We start from the raw sequence: 23,587 nt of genomic DNA on the forward strand, positions 1-23,587 counted from the left end.
ACTCCATGAGTAGTTCTAAAGTCTGCAAAGGACAGTAGGCGCTCTTCCGCGAACAGGTCACCCACGTGCGACACTCCGGCGTCATGCCATTGCTCCAGCGAGTCCGCCGACAGAGTCCCCGTAGCCAGTGGGATACCCAAGAGCGGGATCGTGGGGGCATAGGACGACTCAGGGGATGTGTACTTTAACGCCTTCCGCCAGTATGTTATCGCCAGTTTGAGGAGAGGTGGGACATCCCTAGGTACAATTGAGTTGGGCAAAAGTAACGTGTGTATTTTCCCCAATGCATGATCCCTGTCCGTCATGTTAATCTCCTGAAGATTGCGACCCGCTACCCAGAAGGCCAGCCATTGCAGTTGACACGCATAGTTGTAGGCCCTAAAATCAGGCAAACCCATGCCACCGGCTTCAGAGGGGAGCTGCAGCTTGGACAGACCTACACGCCTGCGGCCGTGCCCCCATACAAGTTCGGAGAGTAGAGTGTCTAGGGCCTTAAAGGTAGCTGCCGGGATCAGGTGTGGCAAGTTAGTGAAGTGGTAGAGAAGGCGGGGGAGCATCACCATCTTGGATATCGCCACTCTGCCGGGTATAGAGAGTGGCAGTGTGAGCCAAAATTGTATCTGCGACTTCAGTGCTCTAATGGCCCTCCCAAGGTTACCGTCGATCATCTGACCTGCTTCCCTGTAAATCTGCATCCCCAGATATCTGAAGGTGGTTTCAGCTATCTGGACCTCATGGGGGGCGAAGGGCAATGGAGTAGTCAGACCAGCGGCTGCAAATGTGAAGCCATATGATTTGGACTCGCTTATGGTCAGGCCTGAGATCGACCTAAAGACCTCAAATACCTGGGCAACAGGGCTCAAGTCGCTCCTCAAGTCTCGGAAATATAAGATAATATCATCCGCATAAGCGGACACTATATGCGCCGTCCCATGCCGCAGAATGCCAAACCGGGGGGCCATGTGGCGGAGCCTACAGAGCATCGGCTCAAGGGCAAGGACAAATAGGAGGGGGGAAAGTGGGCAGCCCTGTCTGGTGCCCCGTGCAATAGCTATAGGAACTGATATATGACCTGAGGTGCGCACTCTAGCAGTGGGGGCTGTATACAGCAATCTGACCCAAGCGAGGAATTCGGGGGGTATCCCAAATTTCGACAGTGTGTCAAACATGTAATCCCATCTAAGGGAGTCAAATGCTTGTTTCAAGTCCAGTGAGATGCAGCCTTCAGAGCTCGTGCCCTCTCGATCACCGAGCATGAGCTGGGCTAGTCGCCTGAGGTTCATGGCTGTATTGCGGCCCGGGACAAAACCACATTGATCCGAGTGGACTAGTTGAGGTACATATTGCTCGAGCCTTGATGCCAGCACCTTGCTCAATATCTTGGAGTCAGTATTGAGAAGGGACAGGGGTCTATAGTCAGCCATTTGAAGCCCTTCTTTATTAGGCTTTAAAAGGGACGTGATTAACGCCTGCATAGACGACTGCGGTAGGGTGGTTGTTCGCAGTGCTTCCAAGTAGATAGCGTGTAACCGTGGGGCCAGTAGGTCTATGTATGTTGCATAAAAGTCGGCCGGTAGGCCGTCTGTCCCAGGGGTCTTGCCCTTAGGAAGGGCGCGTATTGCCTGTCTGATTTCAGCTATGGTAATGGTGCGCTTAAGGTCTTTGATCTGCCCCTCTGTAAGTCGAGGCAGGGCTAAGTCCCTCGTAAAGGCCTCGAATGCGACCTCTGGAAGGGGCTGTGGGGGGCTGTACAGCGCTGTGTAGTATTCCCTGAACGCAGTATTGATCCCGACCTGGGTGGTGACTGGATTTCCTGCTTGGTCCAAGATTCTCAGAATGGGGTGGCTCACTGGGGAGTCCCTTAATAGGCGGGCTAGGAGGGGGCCAGCTCTATCTGCCTGTGCATGCTGCCTGTTCGTATATTCCCTATAGTCTAGGAGCCTCAGGTCTTCCAATAGCTCTGCGTGTCGAATGTGAGCCTCCTGTAGTGGTGTGAAGGGCGCACGTGTGCCGGCAGCCTCACTTTCTAGGGAAGCCAGGGAGCCCTCCACCTCCTTCAATTGATTCATTATCTCCCTTTTCCTGCCCATTCCAGCGGCCATGGCCGCCCCCCTAAGACAGACCTTAAATGCGTCCCATTCCACTTGACGGGTGCTGGCTGTGTTCATGTTTGTGGAGAAATATGTTCCTATAGCGTCGGACAGGGAGGCCCTGAACACTGAGTCTTCAAGAAGATCTGGGGACAGTCTCCAAGTAGGGATGGGGGCCAGCCGCCTGCCCCACTGCCATGTGAGTTCTACAGAGCTATGATCGGACAGAGTTTTCCCCATGTGTTGGGCCTTAACAATTGTATCCGCTACAGAGCGGGAACAGAAAATGTGGTCAATTCTAGTATGAAGCTGGTGTGGTGGGGAGAAAAAGGTATATTCCCTTTCCTGTGAGTGTGTACTGCGCCATACATCAGTCAGGTCCCAGCCCTCAGCCCAACGATTAAGAGCATCCGCTTGTTTCCTACTCTCAGTCGCCTGTAAAGGGGGATGTGACCTATCCATCGTAACATCAAGCACAGCATTAAAATCACCCCCAATAAACCATCGATGATCAGCCCATCCCGTCAGCACCCCGTTCACCGTCAACAAGAACTCCGATTGATTAGAGTTCGGCGAGTAAACACATCCAATTACAACAGCATCCCCGTCCAACATCCCCCGCACAAATACATATCGGCCCTCTTTATCAATTCTTTGCTCTAACATCTGAAAGGGGACAGAGCCACGGAACCAGATCGCCGCCCCCCTTGAAAATGCAGAATAAGAGGTAGCAAATAACTGTCCCCTCCATTTTTTGCGCAGCTTCACAGCTTCAGAGGCGTTCAAATGCGTCTCTTGCAGGCATGCAATCTGGGTTCCCCTGCGGTTGAGCTGGGCCAAAATTCTATGGCGTTTCTGGACTGCTCCCATGCCACGCACGTTCCAAGTGCACATTTGGTAATTATTAAGCGGCCCCATATCCAACCATGTGGTGCGACTCAGTGAAACTCCCTGGGCCCCATGTCAGTTTTGCGTTGAGATAAGGTGAGTGTGTTGTGGAAACAAATAACCCCTTAACAAAAAGGTCCCCAAGCCAACGTGCCCGGGATCCAAACTGTGGTGCCCAACGTGGGCACAAGTCATTGGAGTCCGTGTGCAGACCGGGGGGTGACAGGCCTCTGTCGACTGTCATTGAACGGTCTGCATAGGCTCGGTAGTCCTCAACAAAGTGGGTTCCCCACGCAACCCACCAAGTGCGAAAAGAGGGGGAGAGGGGGGGGGGGGGGGGGAGTTCAAGTATACATTACCACCCGGAGGGGATCATTTTTTCAGCAAATCAGAACTCCTCCGCCATTTGGGCTGTAATTTTCGGGAACAGCGGCAAGCTGTCCATTGAGCCGGATACCTCTGTATGGGTGTCAGTGGTGGCGGAGTGCCTGTCGCTACGTGCTTGGGCGTCGTGTGCTGCTAGTGCCGCCTCCGTGAGCTGCTGCCGGTGAGATGACGATGGGTGGCTTGCCATTCGAGCATCAGGAGGATGCGTCTTCACAGGGGGTCCATGGGAAGAGTGGAGTCCAGGGCCTGGAGTGTTGTGTCGTCTGTCCGGTGTGTCTCCGCGCTCGTTGCGGCCGTCCCCTCGGTGCTCCTCGAATGGGTCCTGTGAGGTCGGCGGTGTCAGAGTGACCTCCATCCATTCCTCTGCCTCTTCTGGTGACTCGAAGAAGTGGGATTTGTTGTCGTGCATGATTTTGAGCCGAGCAGGGAACAGCAGCGCATACTTCATATTTCTGTCCCTTAACTTGCGTTTGACACCCATGAAGGTGGACCTGGCGCGCTGTACAGTGGGCGTGAAATCAGGATAGACTGAAATGTTTTTATCTTCAAATCGTATCGGTGCTTTCTCCCTGGCCGCACGCAACAGTGTCCCGGTCTCTGAAATGAAGGAGGCGCGCGATCAGGGGACGAGGGGGCGCCCCTGGCTTGGGGGGCCGAGGAGGCATCCGATGTGCCCTCTCCACACTGTACAGTGCAGTGAGATCTTCTTGGCCCACTAGTTTCCGTAGCCAGTCCTCCACGAATTGGGTGGGGTCCCTCCCCTCACTTCTCTCCGGAATGCCTAAGATGCGGACGTTGTTGCGACGCGCACGTCCTTCTGCCTCATCCACTTTATCCCAGAGATGTTTAAGCTGTTTTTCCACTCCCTCCAGCCTCGTGGAATGCTCCGTCTGCTGTGGCACTAGGTCATTCAGCGCTAGCTTCTGCTCCGCCACTCGTTCCGCCAATTTGTTATGGTCCGCCCTTAGTAGTGATAGGCCCGTCGCCATGTTGTCAATACGCGATTCCAGGGCCTCACGGGTCGCTCGTATCTCATTAAGGATAAGGTCCAACTTTGCGTCCTGGGACCTTTTCCCAGTCTGCGGGATGATGTCCACGTTGGAGGAGGCCAGAGGGTCCTCGGAGCCCGTGGACTGCAGGTCCGTCGCAGCGCCCTGTCCATGAGTCTTGCCCCTTTGCTTGCCCATGGCTCTTGTTAGCAGGGTGGCGCCGGAAAGGGCACAGCAGATCGCCGCCGCCCTCTCCCGTATCTACTCCGGGCGCCGGGCTGTGTCCGCCGCAGGGTCAGGGAGTGGTGTTGTGCAAGGGTGAGAGCAGCACAGGCCCAGGGCCGGCAGGGAGCGCGTAGAATCCCTGTCCTTGACGTCAGTTGCAGAACAGGCGGCCCACCCAGGGAGGCCCCGAGTGCAGAGTCGTCTTTAGCTTCCCGCAGTACAGATGAAGGAGGTAAGGTGGCCTTCTGCCAGTGTTCAGTGAATCGGCCTTACGCAGGTGCACTCTAGAAGTCCGGGCCAGTGCGTGGTGGTAGGCCTGCAGAGCGGTGTCTCACTCTCCTGCTGCTGTCCTAGGCCAGTCGCCCTAATAGCCAGGTCCTGCAGTCCACCGTCCCCTGCACACCGCCGGGCACACCGCCCTCCGCAGGGCGTTGCACCGCGTGGAATCCTAGTCGCGGTTCCAGCAATCGACCAGTTTGTGGGTCAGAAGAGCTCTTCCCGTCCGGGCCCCAGTAACAAGATGGCGCCCAAAAAAAAACTGCTAATGAGGCCTGCAGGGGGGGGGGCCCGGAGCAAGCGGCGCTTGTATCTGATGTCCGGCGCTGTCCGCCCCACTGTCCCGGGCGGCGCAGCAGGAAACGGGCGTCCAGCCCTCCCCGTGGATTCAGCCGGTCAGCCAGGTGAAGAGAGCCTCCGCCCGATCCGCAGGGCACCCAGCAGGATGGTCGTGCAGGGCCCCGCAGCGTAGTCGGGGGCCGCAGGGTCGCCGTATTATCAGGACAGCCCTCTACAGGCGAGGTCTGCCGCCGGTTTCCGCCTCGGAGGTCCGGCGCGGAGCTGGTCTGACCGCGCCAGAGGCCATGGGGAGGCCGGGGAGAATGTCTACTCGAGCCCGGGGCTTCACCCTGTGCAGTAGGCCGCTTCCAGAGTAGCCGCGTCGAGCGTCAGCAGAGCGGGCGGACTGGAGAAGCACCGCTCCGCTTCCAGGATGACACCCCCGGGGACCTCCGGTGCAAGTATCAGGTGGGTCGCGGTGGGGGAAAGCAGGATAATCAGCTTATTTTGAGGATTACGGACGGAGCTCTCGGGCTACACGTCCACCATCTTCGGCTTCAGGCCACGCCCCCGTCCATTAGCCCTCCTACGCTTGAATGCATAGCAGCCCTTGGAATTTTAACCCCTTCCCCCGTTCCTACCCCTGTCTTACCACCTAAGCCCAAGCCTGCTCCTCACCCGATGTGTCCTCCTACTCCCCCCTTTCCCTTACCCTCTTCGGCTCCTGCCTATCTTCATAACACTCGCTCAGCTGGCAAACACCAACTGCAACTGTTCAATCTCCTCGATACCGAGTCCCCTGATTTTCTGTTCCTGACGGAAACGTGGTTCTCTACTGCCTCCGCGCCCGACGTTCTATCCGCACTACCCGCTTCCTATTATGCCCTTCGAGCAGATCGCCCTGATGGGAAAACTGGTGGAGGTGTGGCCATGATTATTCTGTCTCACCTCCAATTCCAACCCTTGGCCTATCCTCCTATACCTAATGTGGACTTCCTAGTCGCCCGATCAACGAACCTTTTAGCTCCCCTTACCATTGTTCTTCTATACCGACCCCCCCAAACCATGCCTCACTTTGTGCCGGCTCTTCAAGATTTGTTGGCCACTCTTGCTATCAACAATTCGTCTGTTCTCTTACTGGGTGACTTCAACTATTGGCCTGGTGACCCCCGGGAAGATCAGACCTCCAAAGATTTCTCCGACACTCTCCGCTGCTTTAATTTCACTTCTCATATTCATGCCCCGACCCATGTCCATGGCCATATTCTTGATCAGATATGGTCGGCTGGTCGAACCATATCTCCCACTATCATTTTCCCCTGCACTTGGTCGGATCATTCGATCATCTCTTTTTCTATCGACCTCTCAGTCACCAACAGGCCCTCCCTGCCCAAGAACATCTTAGCACGGAACTGGAACCGGGTGGATTTTAACACCCTCCACTCCTACCTGGCGACCTCTCTTCCCGATCTATCTGACCTTCCTCTCGATTCTCAAGTCGACGCTATTAATTCCTGGCTGTCCTCTTCCTGCGACCTGGTCGCCCCCCTCAGAAGGGTCAAGGCTTGTCGCCTCCACAAAGCTAACAAATGGTTTTCCAGTGACCTTAAAGTTCTCAAACTGGCCCTCCGTCAGTCAGGGCGCCAGTGGAGGCGCAACTACTGCCCCTTTCTGAGGGACCGATACAGGTCTCTTCTTAAAAACTACAAGAGAGCTATTCTCTCAGCCAAACTGGAATATTTTTCGGGTAAAATTCTGTCACCAGCTAACAAATCTAAGGAGATTTTCTCCATTGTTTATAACCTGGCCGCATCAGACAGAACTAATCTCAATCCCATCCCCTCCCAATCTCTTTGCCTTTCCTTGAACGACTTTTTTCTTGAGAAGATTGCTAATATCAAACGGAACATTCCCCCTCCATCTTCTCTCCTTCCCGCTGCTCCCCTTCCCCCTTTGCTTTCCTCCCTTGACCATTTTCCTTTCATCTCACAGGACCAGTGGCTTGGCCTGATAACTCCTTGGATTTTTACTGTAAATTGCAAATGTAATTCGTTCATTTTTTACAAGTATGTGTATACATTTTGAATATCAGAAATGTGCATTATATATACTTTTGCAGCATTCCCCTGACGAAGGTGTTCGCACCGAAATGCACTGGGAACTGTTTGATGCCGTATTGTTCCATCAAGAAATGAAAACATGAAAAGGAAAATAAGCAAGAACACAGTGCTTTGAACTGTTACTAGTGTGTTTGCGCATTTCATGACTTTCACTTGCCTTGTCATTTTGTGTTTTGATTTATTGCACATTCTGTCCGAAGAACTTTTGGGTTACTAACTGTTGTTGAAAAATATTGTTTGTATCAACCACGGAATACATTGTGAGAACACATATATAACCTTGCTGATTTTCTTAAACTAATTTTGAAAAATTTAGAGAACCTATATTGGGCTTGTGCAAAGTGCGCCCTTAGGTTCAGACAGGTTCTGTTTGACATTTGTTGCATGTTTCATAGATTCACATGCTTGAATCAGAACAGCAAACAGTACCCTAAAAATTGTACTGTCGGTAGTGGATGGAGGGAGACATTCCAATCATAAATAAATAAAACCAGTACATCAAAACAGACAATTGTAAGTTTGCAAACATCCTTCCAATCCCAGAAGCTTTACCATATGTATACAATAAGACATGAAAGCACCTATATCATGATATGGATACGAGGCATTCAATAGAATGCGTAGCAATAGTAAAAGTTACCTCCTTTCTATCTTAGACTTTAACAAATAATATTAGGCAATGCTATGCAATTTCAAGAAATGGAAAGCATAAATATCTTCTTTACTAGAAAGAGGCCCACCTTAATTGAAGAGAGGACACAGCACCGTTTGACCCACCACTGCATCTTTACGCTCCGTAGATTACAGACAGTAGTGCTGCGGTTAAGTGTGGACACTTTCCCACATTGAGCACGACAAATTGTTTCCAGTCTCACTCCAACAAAAAAAGCTGCCGACGTAGACACTGCCCTGGTAGAACGTGCCTTAGTCTTTCTTGTTAAGGGCTTGTTAGCCTAGTCATGGCAGAATTGGATTGCTGTAGATACCATCTGGCGTCAGTTGCCTTAGTAACTGCTTTTCCGTCCTGGCCCTGTTCGTAAGCCACCAGTAGCTGGTCAGACTTTCTTGTGGCTTTAGTCTTCTGCAGGTAGAATTTGAGACATTTTTTTACATACCAAGAGAAATTTGTATATTCGTACTGAAACAGACCCTTTTTTTGACATATTCTTTGCCATTTGTTGCAATCATATCTGCCACCCTTGTGATAGGAAAGCTTTGCAGTGGATGGTACCTATCGTAGCTCCCAGGAACAATATAATTTGACTGGGAAGGAGTGAAGATTGTTCCTTGTTTACAGGGAGGCCTAGAGCCTGGAACAACTGAAGGCAGGCATTTGTAGTTTGACTGGCCTTCCGTGCTGCTGGTGCTCTGAGCAGCCAATTATCTAGGTATGGGAATACCTGGAGACTTTGAGATCGTAGGGCTGCTGTTACCGAGCAAAGGCACTTGGTAAAGATTCTTGACAACTATTTGACGCCCAATGGAATTACTTTGAATTGGTAGTGGGTACCAGCTACCGTAAATCTTAAACATTTCTCATGTTTCTGAAGGATCGGGATGTGAAAATATGAGTCTTCCATGTCGAGGGAGGTCATGAAGTCTCCTTTGTTGAGACGATGAAGTATCTCGGCGTGTGTTACCATCCTGAATGTCTGTTTTCTGACTAACTTGTTGAGATTCCAGAGGTCTAGTATTGGTCTCCATTACCCTGATTCCTGTATCAAGACAAAACTGGAATAGAAATCTCTTCCCCTTTGAGATAAAGGGACCTCCTCAATCACTCCTTTGGAGAGCATGACCTGAGCTTCCTTGAGCAGTAAGTGAAGACGAGAGGGGTCAGTCTGGATGGAGTATTCAGTGGGAATTCTAGGGTGTGTCCAAAGGTGAAGAGGTCTAACACCTACTGATCGGTTATACTGAGCAACAATGCACATGGTTGAAAATCTGTTAGTGTCACAACCTTGTGAAGGCGTTCTTTTGCGATCCCGTTGGCGAGAGAAACCAGCTGTAGAAGACTCGTGGTCAGCTGGAGGGTTATTACTTTGTCGTTATTGAGGTGGATTCTGTTGGGCTCTCTGATAACCTCCTTTGTATGAGGTAAAACCTCATCCTATAGCCCCTCTGAATGGCACTTTGATATGGTAACAAGCCTAACGATTTTGCAGTGTCTGCATCAGTCTTGATCTCTAAAAGTGCCTCATCCATATGCTTTCCAAACATGGAATCCCCGAAAACGATATCCAAGATCTTCGTCTGTACCTCTGACCCTAAAGAATGTCGCCTTCAAACACCCCCGTCTTCTGAGCACCGTGGCACCCGCCAATTGTTGTAAGCCCATGTTGGCTACGTCGAGATCATTCAATTGTTTGACGCTGCGCATTCTCCTTCCAACAGGATCTTCCTTGCTTCATGCCTACTGTCCTCCGGTATAAGATCCACCAAAGCTCCCATATCGGAGCACACCTGGCAGGCATAGCGGCCGAGGATAGCTAATGCATTCACCACCCCGATCGTGACAGCTGCTATAGTGAAGCGCTTTCCAAGAATGTCCATCCTGCACCTGATTGGGATTAAAGGGTTCTTGGATCTTCTTTGTGCCACATGGGAGATGACTTAGGGTGTAATTTCGGGCAAGATGGAGAAACCTCTGGAGCTCTATACTTTTTCTCAATTCGAGGGAGTACCGGTGGTATGGTCGCCGGTGTTCTCATAATCTTGATGTCTTCTTGCCATATGTAATCAATAAAGGGTATGGAGCGCACGGACTTCCTGGTGTTCCCCTTGAAATCGTATAGAAAGCAGTTGGTCTGCTTGACCGTCATTGGCAAGTGAAACCTAGTGGATACTCTCTCTATCAAACTATGAAATACTTCAATGTCCTCTGGGGGAGAATCTGATGGAAGGTGTGGTGGAGGGGAAGGTGTGGTGGAGGGGAAGGCGTTGGTATGATATAGACCTCCAAAGAGCTGTTGCAGAGATAGGATCCTGTAGCTCCCTCTTTTCTCTCTCTCCTTGTCCGAAGCAGAAGTATCCCCTGCAACAGGGTCTGTTGGTAAGGGGCGAGGAGTAATTGTAGGTGTAACTGGAGGCTGCAAAACTGGCGTACCCAGTGGATCTGCCTGAGGTAATGGTTCTCAGGGTGATCCCCTTGCAGCGGAAACCATTGCCTGTTATACACCAACATAGCCTGCAGATCTTGGATGAGAGTTGGCAGCAGAAGGCCATGTTTCTGGGACTCAAACCTGGATTAAAACCATATGGATGGTAGGGATGAGGTGGAGCCATATAGCTCTGATGATTGTATCGATTTTCATCCTGGTAATCCTTATTATCTTGACATTTCATGTGCAGTTCTGATGGACTATGAGCTACACCATAAACACTATCATCATCATCAGAGTCCTGTATGTCAAAAATATATTATGGGATGGGATTAACGGTGACACCTTACTGTATTCAGATATGGTTGGGTGTAAAAAAGTCTTGGTTACCTTTGTGATCTGAGTAACCCTAGTCGATGGTGGCGTAGACGGAACAGACATAGCCGGAAGGGCAGATTCCATCGTCAAAGGTGTCGTCTTTGACATTGTCACTGGGGTGGTGATCGACGGGGCGCTCGCCGACGAATCGCTTGTAGATGGCATTTTCGTCCACGGTGAGCGATGAAGAGGGAGATCTCAATTTCGACGGGCTCTTAGAGAGGGAGACGATGTAGGGGCCAATATTGCCGCCATCACAGTTGCCGTCGAGGTCTCACATATCGTCGTCGATTGTAGTAATGTTGTGGACAATGTTTTTTTGCCAGATTTTAGCCTCACAGGGTCTGAGGAGGAGGCTCTTGGACGGTCTTTGTCCTTTCTGGATGGCGTGGAGGTTACAGGCAATGTAGGCTCTGAGGAGTGTTTCACTCCTTTCTCCTTCGTACAGACCTTGGTGCCATGAGAAGGTTTATGGTGTTTCCTACTTTCTCCAGAGGAACTGTCCCTCGACCAGGCCCTCTAGTGAGATGTGGAAGATCTCTCACTCTCTTCATCCGATACAAACTGTTTGGTGCTTAATGGTCTGGAGCCACAGCAACAACCTTCCCTCTCCATCCTAGACGGTTTTTGAGGAAAAGGTACAGCAGATCTTGCATTCCCTCACCTCATGCTTAGGATGGAGGCAATATTTACACTACTTATGTGGATCATTCACATGGACCCTTTTTCTGCCACAGGCCTTACATGGGCAGAAAAGGCCTCTTTTGTCAGACATGGTGTCCAGACTGTAGAAATTCCAGAAGTTGTAGAAAGAAACGGAGTAGAACTCAGGGAGACTCCCTTCCACACGAAGTGCAGTGAAATTGGAGGGAATCTGGCTCTGTTGGGAGTGTTCTAGAGGGTGCCGACAGTTGATTGGCTGTGTTCAACATTTGGTCCTTTTTTTAAAAGGACATATATATATATATATATATATATAGGATATCCATAACATGGCCTAGGGCCATTATAGCCTATTATATTTGTTAATTACAGCTTGATTATTTTACCATGGGACTCCCATCTCGACGACGGGGAATGAGTCAAGCATGTGAATCTACAAAAGATTAAAGTAACTACACAAAACGCCAAGAGACAGGTCTCGCTCACCTTATTTTCCTCCACGTTGTTTATGACGTGTTCAAATCTCACTTTCTTTGAAGGTGGCTGTTCCTCCTCTTCACCATCGTCCTCCAACACCTCTTCCTCTTCTTCCTCCTCCTCTATGATCGTCTCTTCCGCAAAGTGGCCAGCAGGTACAGTTAACACTGGAATCAACAGAAGCATTATTCAAACATAACTAATGACATCAGGGTGGAGCCCTTTGGCCTAAATATCAACGTAGTGTTCCAGCTGGTCTATCACACACTCGAGCTTTTTAACTACTGTTTGGAATGCCCCCGTTCATAAGAGCAACACCAACAGGGAATGAACCCACGAAGCACGGTGATTAACAGATTCATGTGCTTGACATTCCTGGAAAATGATCTAGGACGAATCACACACTGATGAACAAATGCAAGAGTTACTACCCCAACCAGCGCTCTAGACCTGCAAGCTGACCTGCCTCAAACCCAGTAAGCAATGTGGTCCATGTGGGTGATTCTCATCCACAAGTTTGTTAAATATGCATTTTTTTTACAGTTGAATTGGTTTACTTTAGCAATGACTATATTAAAACATGGATTCCAATTAAAAAGAGTAATTACTGGTAAGAATTTTACTTTGTTATATGTAATAGACCATTTTGCTAAATGGTGCAACTGAGATCTACTTGTCCTAGCACGTAATGGTGCTAGCACTTTCAAAGCACCCCCAAAACAATGTAAGCTGTTCCTTCACATCATGTGTCAAAAAAACATTGGACATATCAGAGACATCTGTGACAGTTTATATGTTACTTTTCTCATGCTGTGGTATTGTTTGGTACTTCTCTGCAGGAGTGACGGTAAGTAATGCTATAGGAACATGAAGATATTTGTAGGAGGTAAGTTGCAGGTTACTCAGTAGAATGCCCACCAGGAGCTCTCCACTCAACCCACTCTAAATGCTTTCCTAGCCTCACAGTCCTTCATCAAAATTCTAGGACATCATTCAGTAAGGTGAGAAGAGCAGAGAATACATTATACAAACAGAAGATTTTAACAAAGCTTCTAAATAGGGCTCAAAAACAGAGTGTTTTCTTTTTTGCACATAATCAGAATTCTCTCAAAAACTACGTGAATTATGACCGCGCACTTGTCAAGTACAGGAGGCTTGCCCTCAAGCACATAAGAACAAGTTACTTACCTTCGGTAACGATATATCTGTAAGAAACATTAGTTAGTATTAGATTCCTTACCTTAGAATATCCCCAGGCGTCAGTCTGGATCCGGAAACTTTTGCGTAGCAGTACCCCTGCGCGTCGGTAGGCGTAGTCTGCAGGCATCCCCTGCGGCTCCGCGTCCGTCGTCGGCGTCGTGCGCCGTGATGATGTCGCTGGAGTATATAGACGCCGCCTCCGCGCGCTGACGTCAGTTCTTTGCACACAGCTTTTCCGCGCCAGAACACGCAGAGCCATGTGAGAACCAACACTGGTGCCATTTGAAACTAGGGCCCTGAAAGGGAATGTCCTTAACCCTAGGTATCAGTTCGCAGAACGGGGAGGATGGGTGGGTCGGTAAGGAATCTAATACTAACTAATGTTTCTTACAGATATATCGTTACCGAAGGTAAGTAACTTGTTCATCTGAAAGAAACACGTTAGTATTAGATTCCTTACCTTAGAATAGATACCCCAGCAATACCAACCCCGGTGGTGGGTCTGCGAACCAATACATTCCTACACCAGAAAGTCCTGGAGGACAGAACGGCCAAAGAAGCCATCCCTCCGGACTTGACTGTCCAGGCAGTAGTGCCTCGCAAAGGTGTGCAGCGAGGCCCACATAGCCGCCTGGCAAATGTCCTGCAAGGGGACTCCCCGGCCCAGGGCAGTAGTAGCCACCGTGGCCCGAGTGGAATGGGCCCTCAGCCCAACAGGTGGCTCCTTCCGAGCCAAAGAGTAGCACGCTTTGATGCACAGAACGACCCACCGAGAGATGGTCCGTTTATGTACCGCCCATCCCTTCTTCGCACCCACGTAGCCAACAAACAGTTGGTCATCCACCCGGAACTGGCGTGTGCGATCCATATAAAATGAAAGCGCACGTTTTGGGTCCAGACGATGGAGCCGCTCTTCATCCTTTGAAGGATGCGGATGCGGAAAGAGGGAAGGGAGGGTGATGGACTGCCCGATGTGAAAAGCAGAGACAACTTTGGGCAGGAAAGAAGGCCTAGTTCTCAGAACCACTTTATCTGGATGAATGGACATGAAAGGAGGTTCGACAGAAAGAGCCTGGAGCTCACTCACCCTCCTGGCAGAGGTGATGGCAACCAGGAAGGCCGTCTTTAAAGTCAGGAGACGGAGAGGACAAGAATGAAGCGGCTCAAAGGGAGCACACATCAAGAATGTTAGAACCAGATTCAAGTCCCACTGAGGCATCACAAACGGAACAGGTGGATACATGTGTGTGATGCCCTTCAAGAATCTCGTTACAATGGGGGACTAGAACAAAGAAGGTTGATCAGGCAGCCTCAAAGGCTGAAAGGTAGCCCTTGATAGTGCCCAGAGCAGAGCCCTGCTGGGCAAGAGAAAGAAGGAAGAGAAGAACCTCAGAAAGAGGGGCAGAGAGAGGATCCACAGCCTTTGCTGTGCACCATGCCACAAACTTGTTCCACCGACAGGCGTATACCGATTTCGCGGAGGAACGCCTGGCTGCCAGAATTACATCACAAACTTCAGGAGGCAAGTCAAATGGCCTCAACTGCCGCCGCTCAATCTCCACGCATGGAGGTGGAGGCTGGACAGGTTCGGGTGGAGGACCGTCCCCTGTTGCAGCGACAGAAGGTCCTCCTGAAGGGGCAGGCGGATCGGGGGACCGACTGACATGCTGAGTAGCTCGGGATACCAGTACCTTCGAGCCCAGTCCGGAGCCACAAGGATGACTTGGGCCCGGTCGCGCCTGATCTTCTTCAGCACTCTGGGCAGAAGTGGTATAGGCGGAAAGGCGTATAACAGACCGCAACTCCACTCGCGCCGAAAGGCGTCGCCGTGCGAGTGCCGTCTTGGAAACTCCAACGCGCAGAACTGATGACATTCCGCGTTCTCTTCTGTGGCGAATAGATCTAACCAAGGCTCTCCCCATTGCCGAAAGATGCCTTGCGCCACGTCCGAGTTCAGACGCCATTCGTGATCCATCGAGCACCGACGGCTGAGTTCGTCCGCCCCGGCGTTCAGAGAACCTGCCAGGTGTTGAACCGTCAGAGTCACGCCCTGACGTTCCAGCCATTGCCAGAGGCGCAGAGCCTCCTGGCAAAGGGTCCACGACCCCACCCCGCCCTGTTTGTTGCAGTACCACATGGCGGTGGTGTTGTCCGTGAACACCTGCACTACACTCCCGTTGACAAAGGGGAGGAACGCTTTCAGTGCCAAACGAATCGCCCACAGCTCCAGCAGGTTTATATGGAGCCGGGACTCCGCCGGAGACCAGATGCCTCTGATCTCTGCCTCTCCCAGGTGGCCTCCCCAGCCCTGGAGGGACGCGTCCGTCACAACAACGTGCTCCGGTTGGGGAAGGGAGAGGGATCTGCCTCTGACCCAATCGCGGTCCGTAAGCCACCACTGCAGTTGTCTTGCAGTGCCCTCTGAGATCAAGACATGGTCGGACAGGTTGCCCTGATGCTGGGCCCACTGAAACTTCAGGTCCCACTGCAGAGCCCGCATCCGCCACCGGGCGTGATGCACCAGAAGGATGCAGGAGGCCATCAGCCCCAGAAGCCGCAGCGTCAACCTGACCGAAACCCGGGATAACGGCTGAAAGATGGGAATCAAAGCCTGTATATCCTGGACTCGCCGTTTCGGAGGATAGACCCGAAACTGCGCCGAGTCGAGAACCGCTCCGATGAAAAGGAGCTTTTGAGAGGGACACAGGTGTGATTTCGGCACATTGATGGAGAACCCCAGGCGTCAACCTGACCGAAACCCGGGATAACGGCTGAAAGATGGGAATCAAAGCCTGTATATCCTGGACTCGCCGTTTCGGAGGATAGACCCGAAACTGCGCCGAGTCGAGAACCGCTCCGATGAAAAGGAGCTTTTGAGAGGGACACAGGTGTGATTTCGGCACATTGATGGAGAACCCCAGGTCGTGCAAGAGGTCTGCCGTCATCTGAAGGTGGTGGTGGACGACTGTCTGGGGCGAGCCCGCCTTCAACAACCAGTCGTCTAGGTAGGGGAAGACTGAAACCCCTAACCTGCGCAGATGGGCTGCGACCACCGCCATCACCTTGGTGAACACCCGTGGGGCGCTGGTAAGGCCGAAGGGGAGCACGATAAACTGAAAATGCTCGAGGCCTACCGTGAACCGCAGGTAACGCCGGTGGGCCGGCAGGACGGGGATGTGAAAATACGCATCCTGCAAGTCCAATGCTACCATCCAGTCTTGTGGGTCTAGAGCAGCCAAGACCTGAGCTAAAGTCAACATCTTGAACTTCTCCTTCCGGAGGAAGCCGTTGACGTTCCTTAGATCCAAGATAGGACGTAGGCCCCCTTTGTCCTTCTTGGGTACCAGAAAGTAGTGGGAATAGCAACCACGACCTACTTCTGGCCCAGGAACGCGCTCGATGGCCCCCTTGGCCAAGAGGGCCGTAACTTCCTCCCTCAGAAGTGCCAAGTGGTCCCCCGACACACGGTGGTTCTGCGGTGGCATGGCTGGAGGAGTTGTCTCGAAGGGGAGGGAGTAGCCCCTTCGGACGAGCTGCAGCACCCACCTGTCCGACGTTATTGTGCGCCAGTGGGAGAGGTGATGGCGAACCCTGCCTCCCACCGGTGTCACATGGGCCTGAAAGCTCGGACTAGGAGGATTTAGTGGCAGATGCTGCGGGGGGAGGTGTGGCCTGACCTCGCCGCTGTCCCCGACCGCCACCGCGGCGGTTTCCACGGCCGCCACCGCGTTGATAAGTCTGTTGCGGAGCGTGGCTGGCAGCACGTGTGGGACCGCCCCTTCCTTGGCCACGAAAGGAGCGAAACGAAGCCTTTTGCTGGCGCTGGGTCGAGAGACCTAAGGACTTGGCCGTGACCCTGGAGTCCTTGAAGCGCTCCAGCGCGTGGTCCGCTTTGTCGCCAAACAGGCGACTGCCATCAAACGGCATGTCCATCAATGCATTTTGGACATCAGCCGAGAAGTTGGCGGATCTCAGCCAGGCGTGGCGACGAATCGCCACCGTCGTGGACATCGCTCTGCCCAGCGAGTCGGTCGTATCAAGACCACACCTGATGGAATATCTTGCTGCGTCTCGGCCTTCAATCATAGCCTTGCCGAGCTTAGCCCGTACCTCCGGGGGGCATTCAGGCAGCAGGTCCGCGACCGTGTCCCACAGAGAGTGGGTGTAACGGCCCAAGAGGCACGCGGTGTTGCAAGACCGCAGTCCCAGACTCAGGGACGAGAAGACCTTTTTGCCATACTGGTCGTACCTCTTTGATTCTCTGTCGGGCGGGGCCGACGGGAATGCGGTCTGGGAGGTGGAGGCCTGGATCACCAGACTCTCAGGGGTGGGGTGGGTGGACAGAAACTTGGGGTCATCCGCACATGGACGGTGGCGTCTGGCCACGTTCCTATCAACAGGCGAACCTGAAGCGGGCCTGGACCACGTGCCCAAAAGAACGTCCGTTAAGGCCTCGTTAAACGGCAGCAGTGGCTCCTGGGGGCATGACTGCGGTTTGAGGACCTCGGTGAGGATGTTAGTCCTCACGGCCGCGACGGGGAGCTCAAGGTGTAAGGCCTTGGCAGCCCTCGTCAACACCACTGAATAGGCAGCCCCCTCCTCCGTAGCCACGGTAGGAGGCGAGACAAAGCCAGGGTTGGGGGGAGTCATCCAGACCACTGGCGTCACCCAAGTCACCTGTCCAGTCCATGTCATACTGACATTCATGTGTCAGAGGGTCCTCAGACCCCTCCCACCCCTCTCCGTATTCTACATCCTCACCATACTCGGAGTCAACAATGTAGACCGGCTCCTCTGGGTTCACAGGCCCCAACGCCGGTCCGACTCTGCATCCGGATTCGGAGAGGGAATGGGGACGGCGCCGCCCGGAGAGGCCGGTCGACCAGCCGGCGCCGACCCCGAGGGCCCCTGCGGCGCCGGGATCGGAGCCGTCGGCGGCGCCGGAGCACCCGACGGCGTCGAGGCAGGGTCACCCGAGCCGCTAGGGCCCCCAGACGGGTTCACAGGGACCGAAGGCGCCGCGGAACCCTCCGGAGGAGAAAGAGCCCTCATGGCCACGAGGAACGCCTCTATCTCCTCGAGGGACGCGCCTTGCCCAGGGACCGCAGGGTATGGGGCAGGCCGCGTCGGCGACTTACGCGGAGCCGCGTGGGTGGGGTCACCCGAACCCCCGGCCGCCTCGTGCGAGCGTCGGGGGGAGTCGGGGGCACGATGACGACGCCCCGACTTTTTGTGCTTCCTACCTGAGGAGCCAGAAGAATGATGACGACTCCCGGAGCGCCCGTGACGGCTCCGCGACCGCTCCCTCGATCGCTCCCTTGACCTCCGGCCGGACCGGGACCGCTCTCGACGCGGGGCCGACACCCGGAGCTCGAGCAGCTTGCGGGACCGCTCCCGCCTAGCTTTATTAGTCAAGGCCCGGCAGTCGACGCAGGCGTCCACGTCGTGGTCGGGGCCCAGGCACCGGAGGCAGAGTCGGTGATGATCCGTGACCGACATCGCCCGGTCACAGCCGTCACATTTCTTAAAACCGGGCATCCTACCGGCACCGTAGAAGATTTCAGAGATCAAAAAGATCAAACAAACTTGGTCAAAGACCGGAGTGCTGCTCTTCGGATCTGCGCTAACTGGCGCGGAAAAAAGAACTGACGTCAGCGCGCGGAGGCGGCGTCTATATACTCCAGCGACGTCATCACGGCGCACGACGCCGACGACGGACGCGGAGCCGCAGGGGACGCCTGCAGACGACGCCTACCGACGCGCAGGGGTACTGCTACGCAAAAGTTTCCGGATCCAGACTGACGCCTGGGGATATTCTAAGGTAAAGAATCTAATACTAACGTGTTTCTTTCAGATATCATTCGCGATAACCGCTAAATAGACTCATCCAAGCGACACTTTCTACTTGAACCAAGCGCACAGTAATTAGGATTTAGGCAAGATAATGCTGAAATAAACAATTTTACCTGGGCCTACATCTTAATTTTGAGAGAGAAGAATAGAAGCCTCCAAGCCATTTTTGCTTTTCAAATTTCAAACAGTTCAGGGTGAGATGAACAATGTGAATGACAACCACACCATTTCGACTACATGACTTATTAGCAGGGCCATTGGAATTATGCAGCAAGAGAGGGCCAAATTATAGGGTTGAGTAAATTATGCAGCAAGATGGGCAAATTATGCTGCATAATGTGGCGCATTTTGGAATAGTGTTACTTCATTATTTTGTCCTTTTTAAACTTGGTAACACTGTATGGGCATTGTTTGTGCCTCATTAGTACCAATTTAACACCCAAATATAGCAATCGGCAACAAAAAAGGTGACCACTCTAGCTTTGCAAAGGGCCTTGAGGAGCACGGCAACACATCGCTGCATTTTTAGATACTTTTGACCAGTTTGAGCTAGAAACTATTCTTTTTCTTCAAATCTGCAGATTATACGGCAAATGTAGCAAATCTGTAATTATGCTAAAATCGCTGCACAATCGCATAATTCCAGTAGTCCTGCTTATTAGTAGGGTGACGTTAAGTCCCTACAGTCCGACTCAGTCTCATGTAGGTCAGACTCCCTCTTGACCAAGTTCTTTAATTAATGACAGATACACCGATACATTAATCAGTTTCTCGTATTCAACCTGGTGCATTGAACTAAGCTCACCTGCGTCACCTGTGGATGGGAAAAGTACCCCTTGTAGAGTTACTCTCAAGTCATAACATACGCAACAAGGGAAGGAGTCCACAAGGCTCATACAAAGAGGTGCTTATCGGAATACGAACTGGCCCTATGCAAACTTCAAATCAGAGCAGCATATCTCGTCTGGGCTTCTGAGAGTCTGGAATTGGGTAAGTAACAATGAGCTGGAATATTCAGCCCAATATTTACACACAATATTATTTATCAAGTCCTTGCCATTAAACTACCTTTTGTGCATGCAGACTTAAACCCAACATTCACTCATTTTCAAGGAAGCTTTATTCTTTGTGATTAGGGTACTTACCACAACTGGCCAAGAAGAGGGACATGCAAGAGTCAGGCCCATTTTGCAATGAGGTGCGTACGATTTCAGTGTCAAAGGTAAAATATACAGTGATCTCTTGTAACAGGTACCACTTGCTTAATAACGGAATTGCCTCGGTGAATAATTTTCATCAGAATACACTTTATGTGTACGCATTAGAAGAGAGCATAACAGAATCTCAACTAGGTACCTCATTAAAACAAATCAAAAATAAAAATGCTTTCTTTCAGGCAGGCCATTCACTTTCAGGTTTCCAAAGCTACATATTCAGCTTTTGAAAATCAAAATTTTAATTTTGCTTCATCTTTCACAAAAACTCTTGTGTTTCTTAAGCACTAGAACACAGAATGGAGTTTGTCTGTATACATCTCTTTCACCTTTGACACCCACCTCCATCGTCCTTTAGAAGCTTGCCTTTTATTCTTAGACTGCTGGAAAATCTTTCCACACAACGGCATTCATCTTATACTGAAATAAGACAATATGAAATTCCAAAGGCTACATACACATAAGGCTGCACATTGCTCTACTGCCTACGTTTTTAACAATGTTCTCACGCCATTCCCCTCCACGATTTGGGTCTCTAAGGGCTGCCGCAAAGCTGTAAGGTACCACAATCTTCTTTTCATGTGACTATTGCCATTTAGCAGACTGCAGGCGCATGTATCAACAGCTGAAATGCTTAGTCAGTTCTCTGTTTTCATCCAGTTTCTAGATTTATCTGTATCGACCAGGACTGTCCCGTCTATGGATGTCACTTATACAAATGTTGAACAGTGCAGTAAAGGTGTTTAACACCAACAGAAACACTGTGGTCTGTAACAAACTCGTTCCCTAGGTTTTTTTTTATTGTGTTTGCTTAATATAAAAACATTAGGTTTTTTTTCTTTATTAATATTTTTCTATTTTCATTATTTCAATATTAACAGCATTTAACGATTTAAGTTTTATTGTGCATTACATTTATGGCTCGTCATGCCTTTAAATTATTATATATATATATATATTTTTTAAAAGACAGTTGTGGGAGAGGAATTAATAGTTCTTGGCCAATAACGTTTTGTTGTACAAGTGCAGCGCAAATCAAGTCTATTAGACACCATATACACCATTGAGTTGTATCCAACAAAATGCACCATGGGACAAATCGTTATTGCTTTCACAACTGTACCAGCACTTCATTGAGAGGTGAATTGAAATTTAGGGAAATTTAGGGAAAACATTTGCAGGACTATTACCTCGGCCATAGTATCTGAAGATTGGACATATATGCATGCCTACCTCTTGCCGTAAGCAAGCCATAGCAATGAAACACTTCCATGCCCACCTACAACTAGGCAGTGTCTGATGTCCCTTGAGGAGACGGCACCTCATTTTGAATAGATGATCCTGGAACCTGAAGACTTTTGGTCTAATCCAAACTATCGTACTTGACCAAAACAATGAAGTAACTTAACGGTTTGGAACTGAACACCGTCCCTATTGCAAAGTGCTTTAAATTGTGAATATCTGTAGAGTAAAAATACACACACACACACACACATTCTTCCCCTTTACCTTGCTGGCCATCCTGCATGGTAACGATGAACTGCTGACCGATGCCACTAGAGGAAAGACTTCCTTGCAAGTTACCCAGTTGCACACCACCATCTGTAACAATGGTAATAACTCTCTGACCACCACCACCAACCATCTGCTGGATAGCAGAGTCCACAGAATCCGCTTCCATGATCTCTTCAGAGCCACCTGTAGAAACACAAAGCCAAACAAATCAGCAACTATTCTGCAAGACATTGACAGCAAGTAACCATAACTATATAAAAAAATACCAAACAATAGCACGTCTGAATTCAAATCCCTTGGCACGTGATGCTGATGCAAGGCTATAAAAATCAACATATGGAATGGGCAAAATATTTTTTTATATGATAGTTCATTGCCAGTAAAAGTATGTCAGGGGATATATATATATCTATACACATTACTTTCTTAAAAGAGTGGGCTAATTAGGCTCAGTCTCCACCCACATTTCTTAACACATTTTGTCACTAAAAAGACAGAGAAAAAAATATTTTCACATGCACCAGATTATATGCCACCTCATCTTTTGCTGCGTCTTCACTTAACACACAGAAGAAAGACTTTATCTACTGTAAGAATGTTGTAGCTCAGAGGTCTTCAAACTGTGGAAAGAGAAAAAGAACGAGATCCAAACATGGCCCATGGAAGATGCGCTATCTAGGGGCAAATTTTTCCATCTACAAATGGACAGACCTATGAGATTTTCTTTTTTTTTTTTTAAATAAAAGGGTCAGTGTAAGAACTGGGACCTCCAGTTCTCCGGGGGGGGGGGTAGCTTGGCTCGAGCAGGTAGGCAACCAGGGGCTTATGTGTAAAGTAGCTACATAAACACACTCATCCACTGAGACAAGAAGTGTGCGTAATGATGGAGACCACACCAGTACTTCTGAGTAAAATCAATAGCTTTTTATATGAATAAGATCAGGCAATCAATTCATCAACATTTCCTAGGAAATTTCATTAAAGCGTTTTCATCATAGGAGCAAAGTTAGCAATTCATTAAAATAACATAGCCTGTCGCAATAACCTTTTCATTGCATAAAGTGGGTACTTCATTAATCATGGACCCCCATTTCAGGCAGTAAGAATGGGCACTACCTCCTATAAGAATAAGCAGTTCATTAAAGGTAATTCATTGCATTGAGGCTGACAACTCCCTTATGCAGGGCTGAACCACTTCTGGATAATCAACAGGTCATTTAGGCATAAACAATTAATTAGGTGTAAGCCTGTCATCGGGCCTAAGCAGTCAATTAGGTGTAAACAGGGCTCCAGGCACGAACAGTTAATGAAGCATGAGCCTGTCCCCAGGCAAACACAGTTAATGGAGCATGAGCCTGTCCCCAGGCATACACAGTTAATTGGCCCGGGTCACCTAGGAGCTTAATCAAGGCCTCACAGTCACTCGAGGCTCATTGGGGCCAACAGGGCCCAGTCACAGTTCTGCCCGGGGGAGGGGCGAACTCGGGGCCTTGACCGGCCTTCCGCCCTCCTCCCCTGGGGTTACCTGCTATCTTCGGCCCTCCGGGGCCCTTGCGTTGACTCTGGCGCAGGGGGAGGGGCTCGGCCCTCCCGGGGGCCTCACTCGGCCCAGCGCGGTGATGGGGACAGTTGCGGGGCTCCGGCGCCCGAGGGGCAGGCCCAGCGTGTGATGGGCCGTCGGGGGAGACCCGCGCTACACTCGCGCTCTTCCCGGGTCTTCCTCCTCGGCCCAGAGCAGTGCCGGCTTCCTTCTCGGCCCTTGCGGGGGCCCTGGACCAATCCAGTCGCGTCCTCGGGAGGCAGGGGGAGTCAACCGCCAATCGCGGCGCTGCCAGTGACAGGGCCGGGCCGCAGGACCAATGGCAGCTCAGGAGAGGCGGGGTGCGGCCAGTGACGAGGCCGGGCACCCCCGTCACGTGGTGGAGGTGGCGA

General features: G+C 50.9%; 1 protein-coding gene across 2 annotated transcripts in view; it reads right to left on the minus strand.

Moving 5' to 3' along the window:
* The window catches only part of GABPB2 (GA binding protein transcription factor subunit beta 2), a 117,263-nt gene that overhangs the window by 39,693 nt on the left and 53,983 nt on the right, over positions 1 to 23,587 (minus strand). For both annotated transcript variants that reach the window (XM_086947432.1, XM_086947433.1), the window contains exons 7-8: positions 21,650 to 21,838; positions 11,883 to 12,040 (exon numbers count right to left, since the gene is read on the minus strand). In XM_086947432.1, coding sequence (XP_086803558.1) covers positions 11,883 to 12,040; positions 21,650 to 21,838 — 347 coding nt within the window. The remainder of the gene's footprint in view (positions 1 to 11,882; positions 12,041 to 21,649; positions 21,839 to 23,587) is intronic.

Source organism: Lissotriton vulgaris, chromosome 12, assembly GCF_964263255.1.
Source record: "Lissotriton vulgaris chromosome 12, aLisVul1.2, whole genome shotgun sequence".
NCBI lineage: Eukaryota > Metazoa > Chordata > Amphibia > Caudata > Salamandridae > Lissotriton > Lissotriton vulgaris.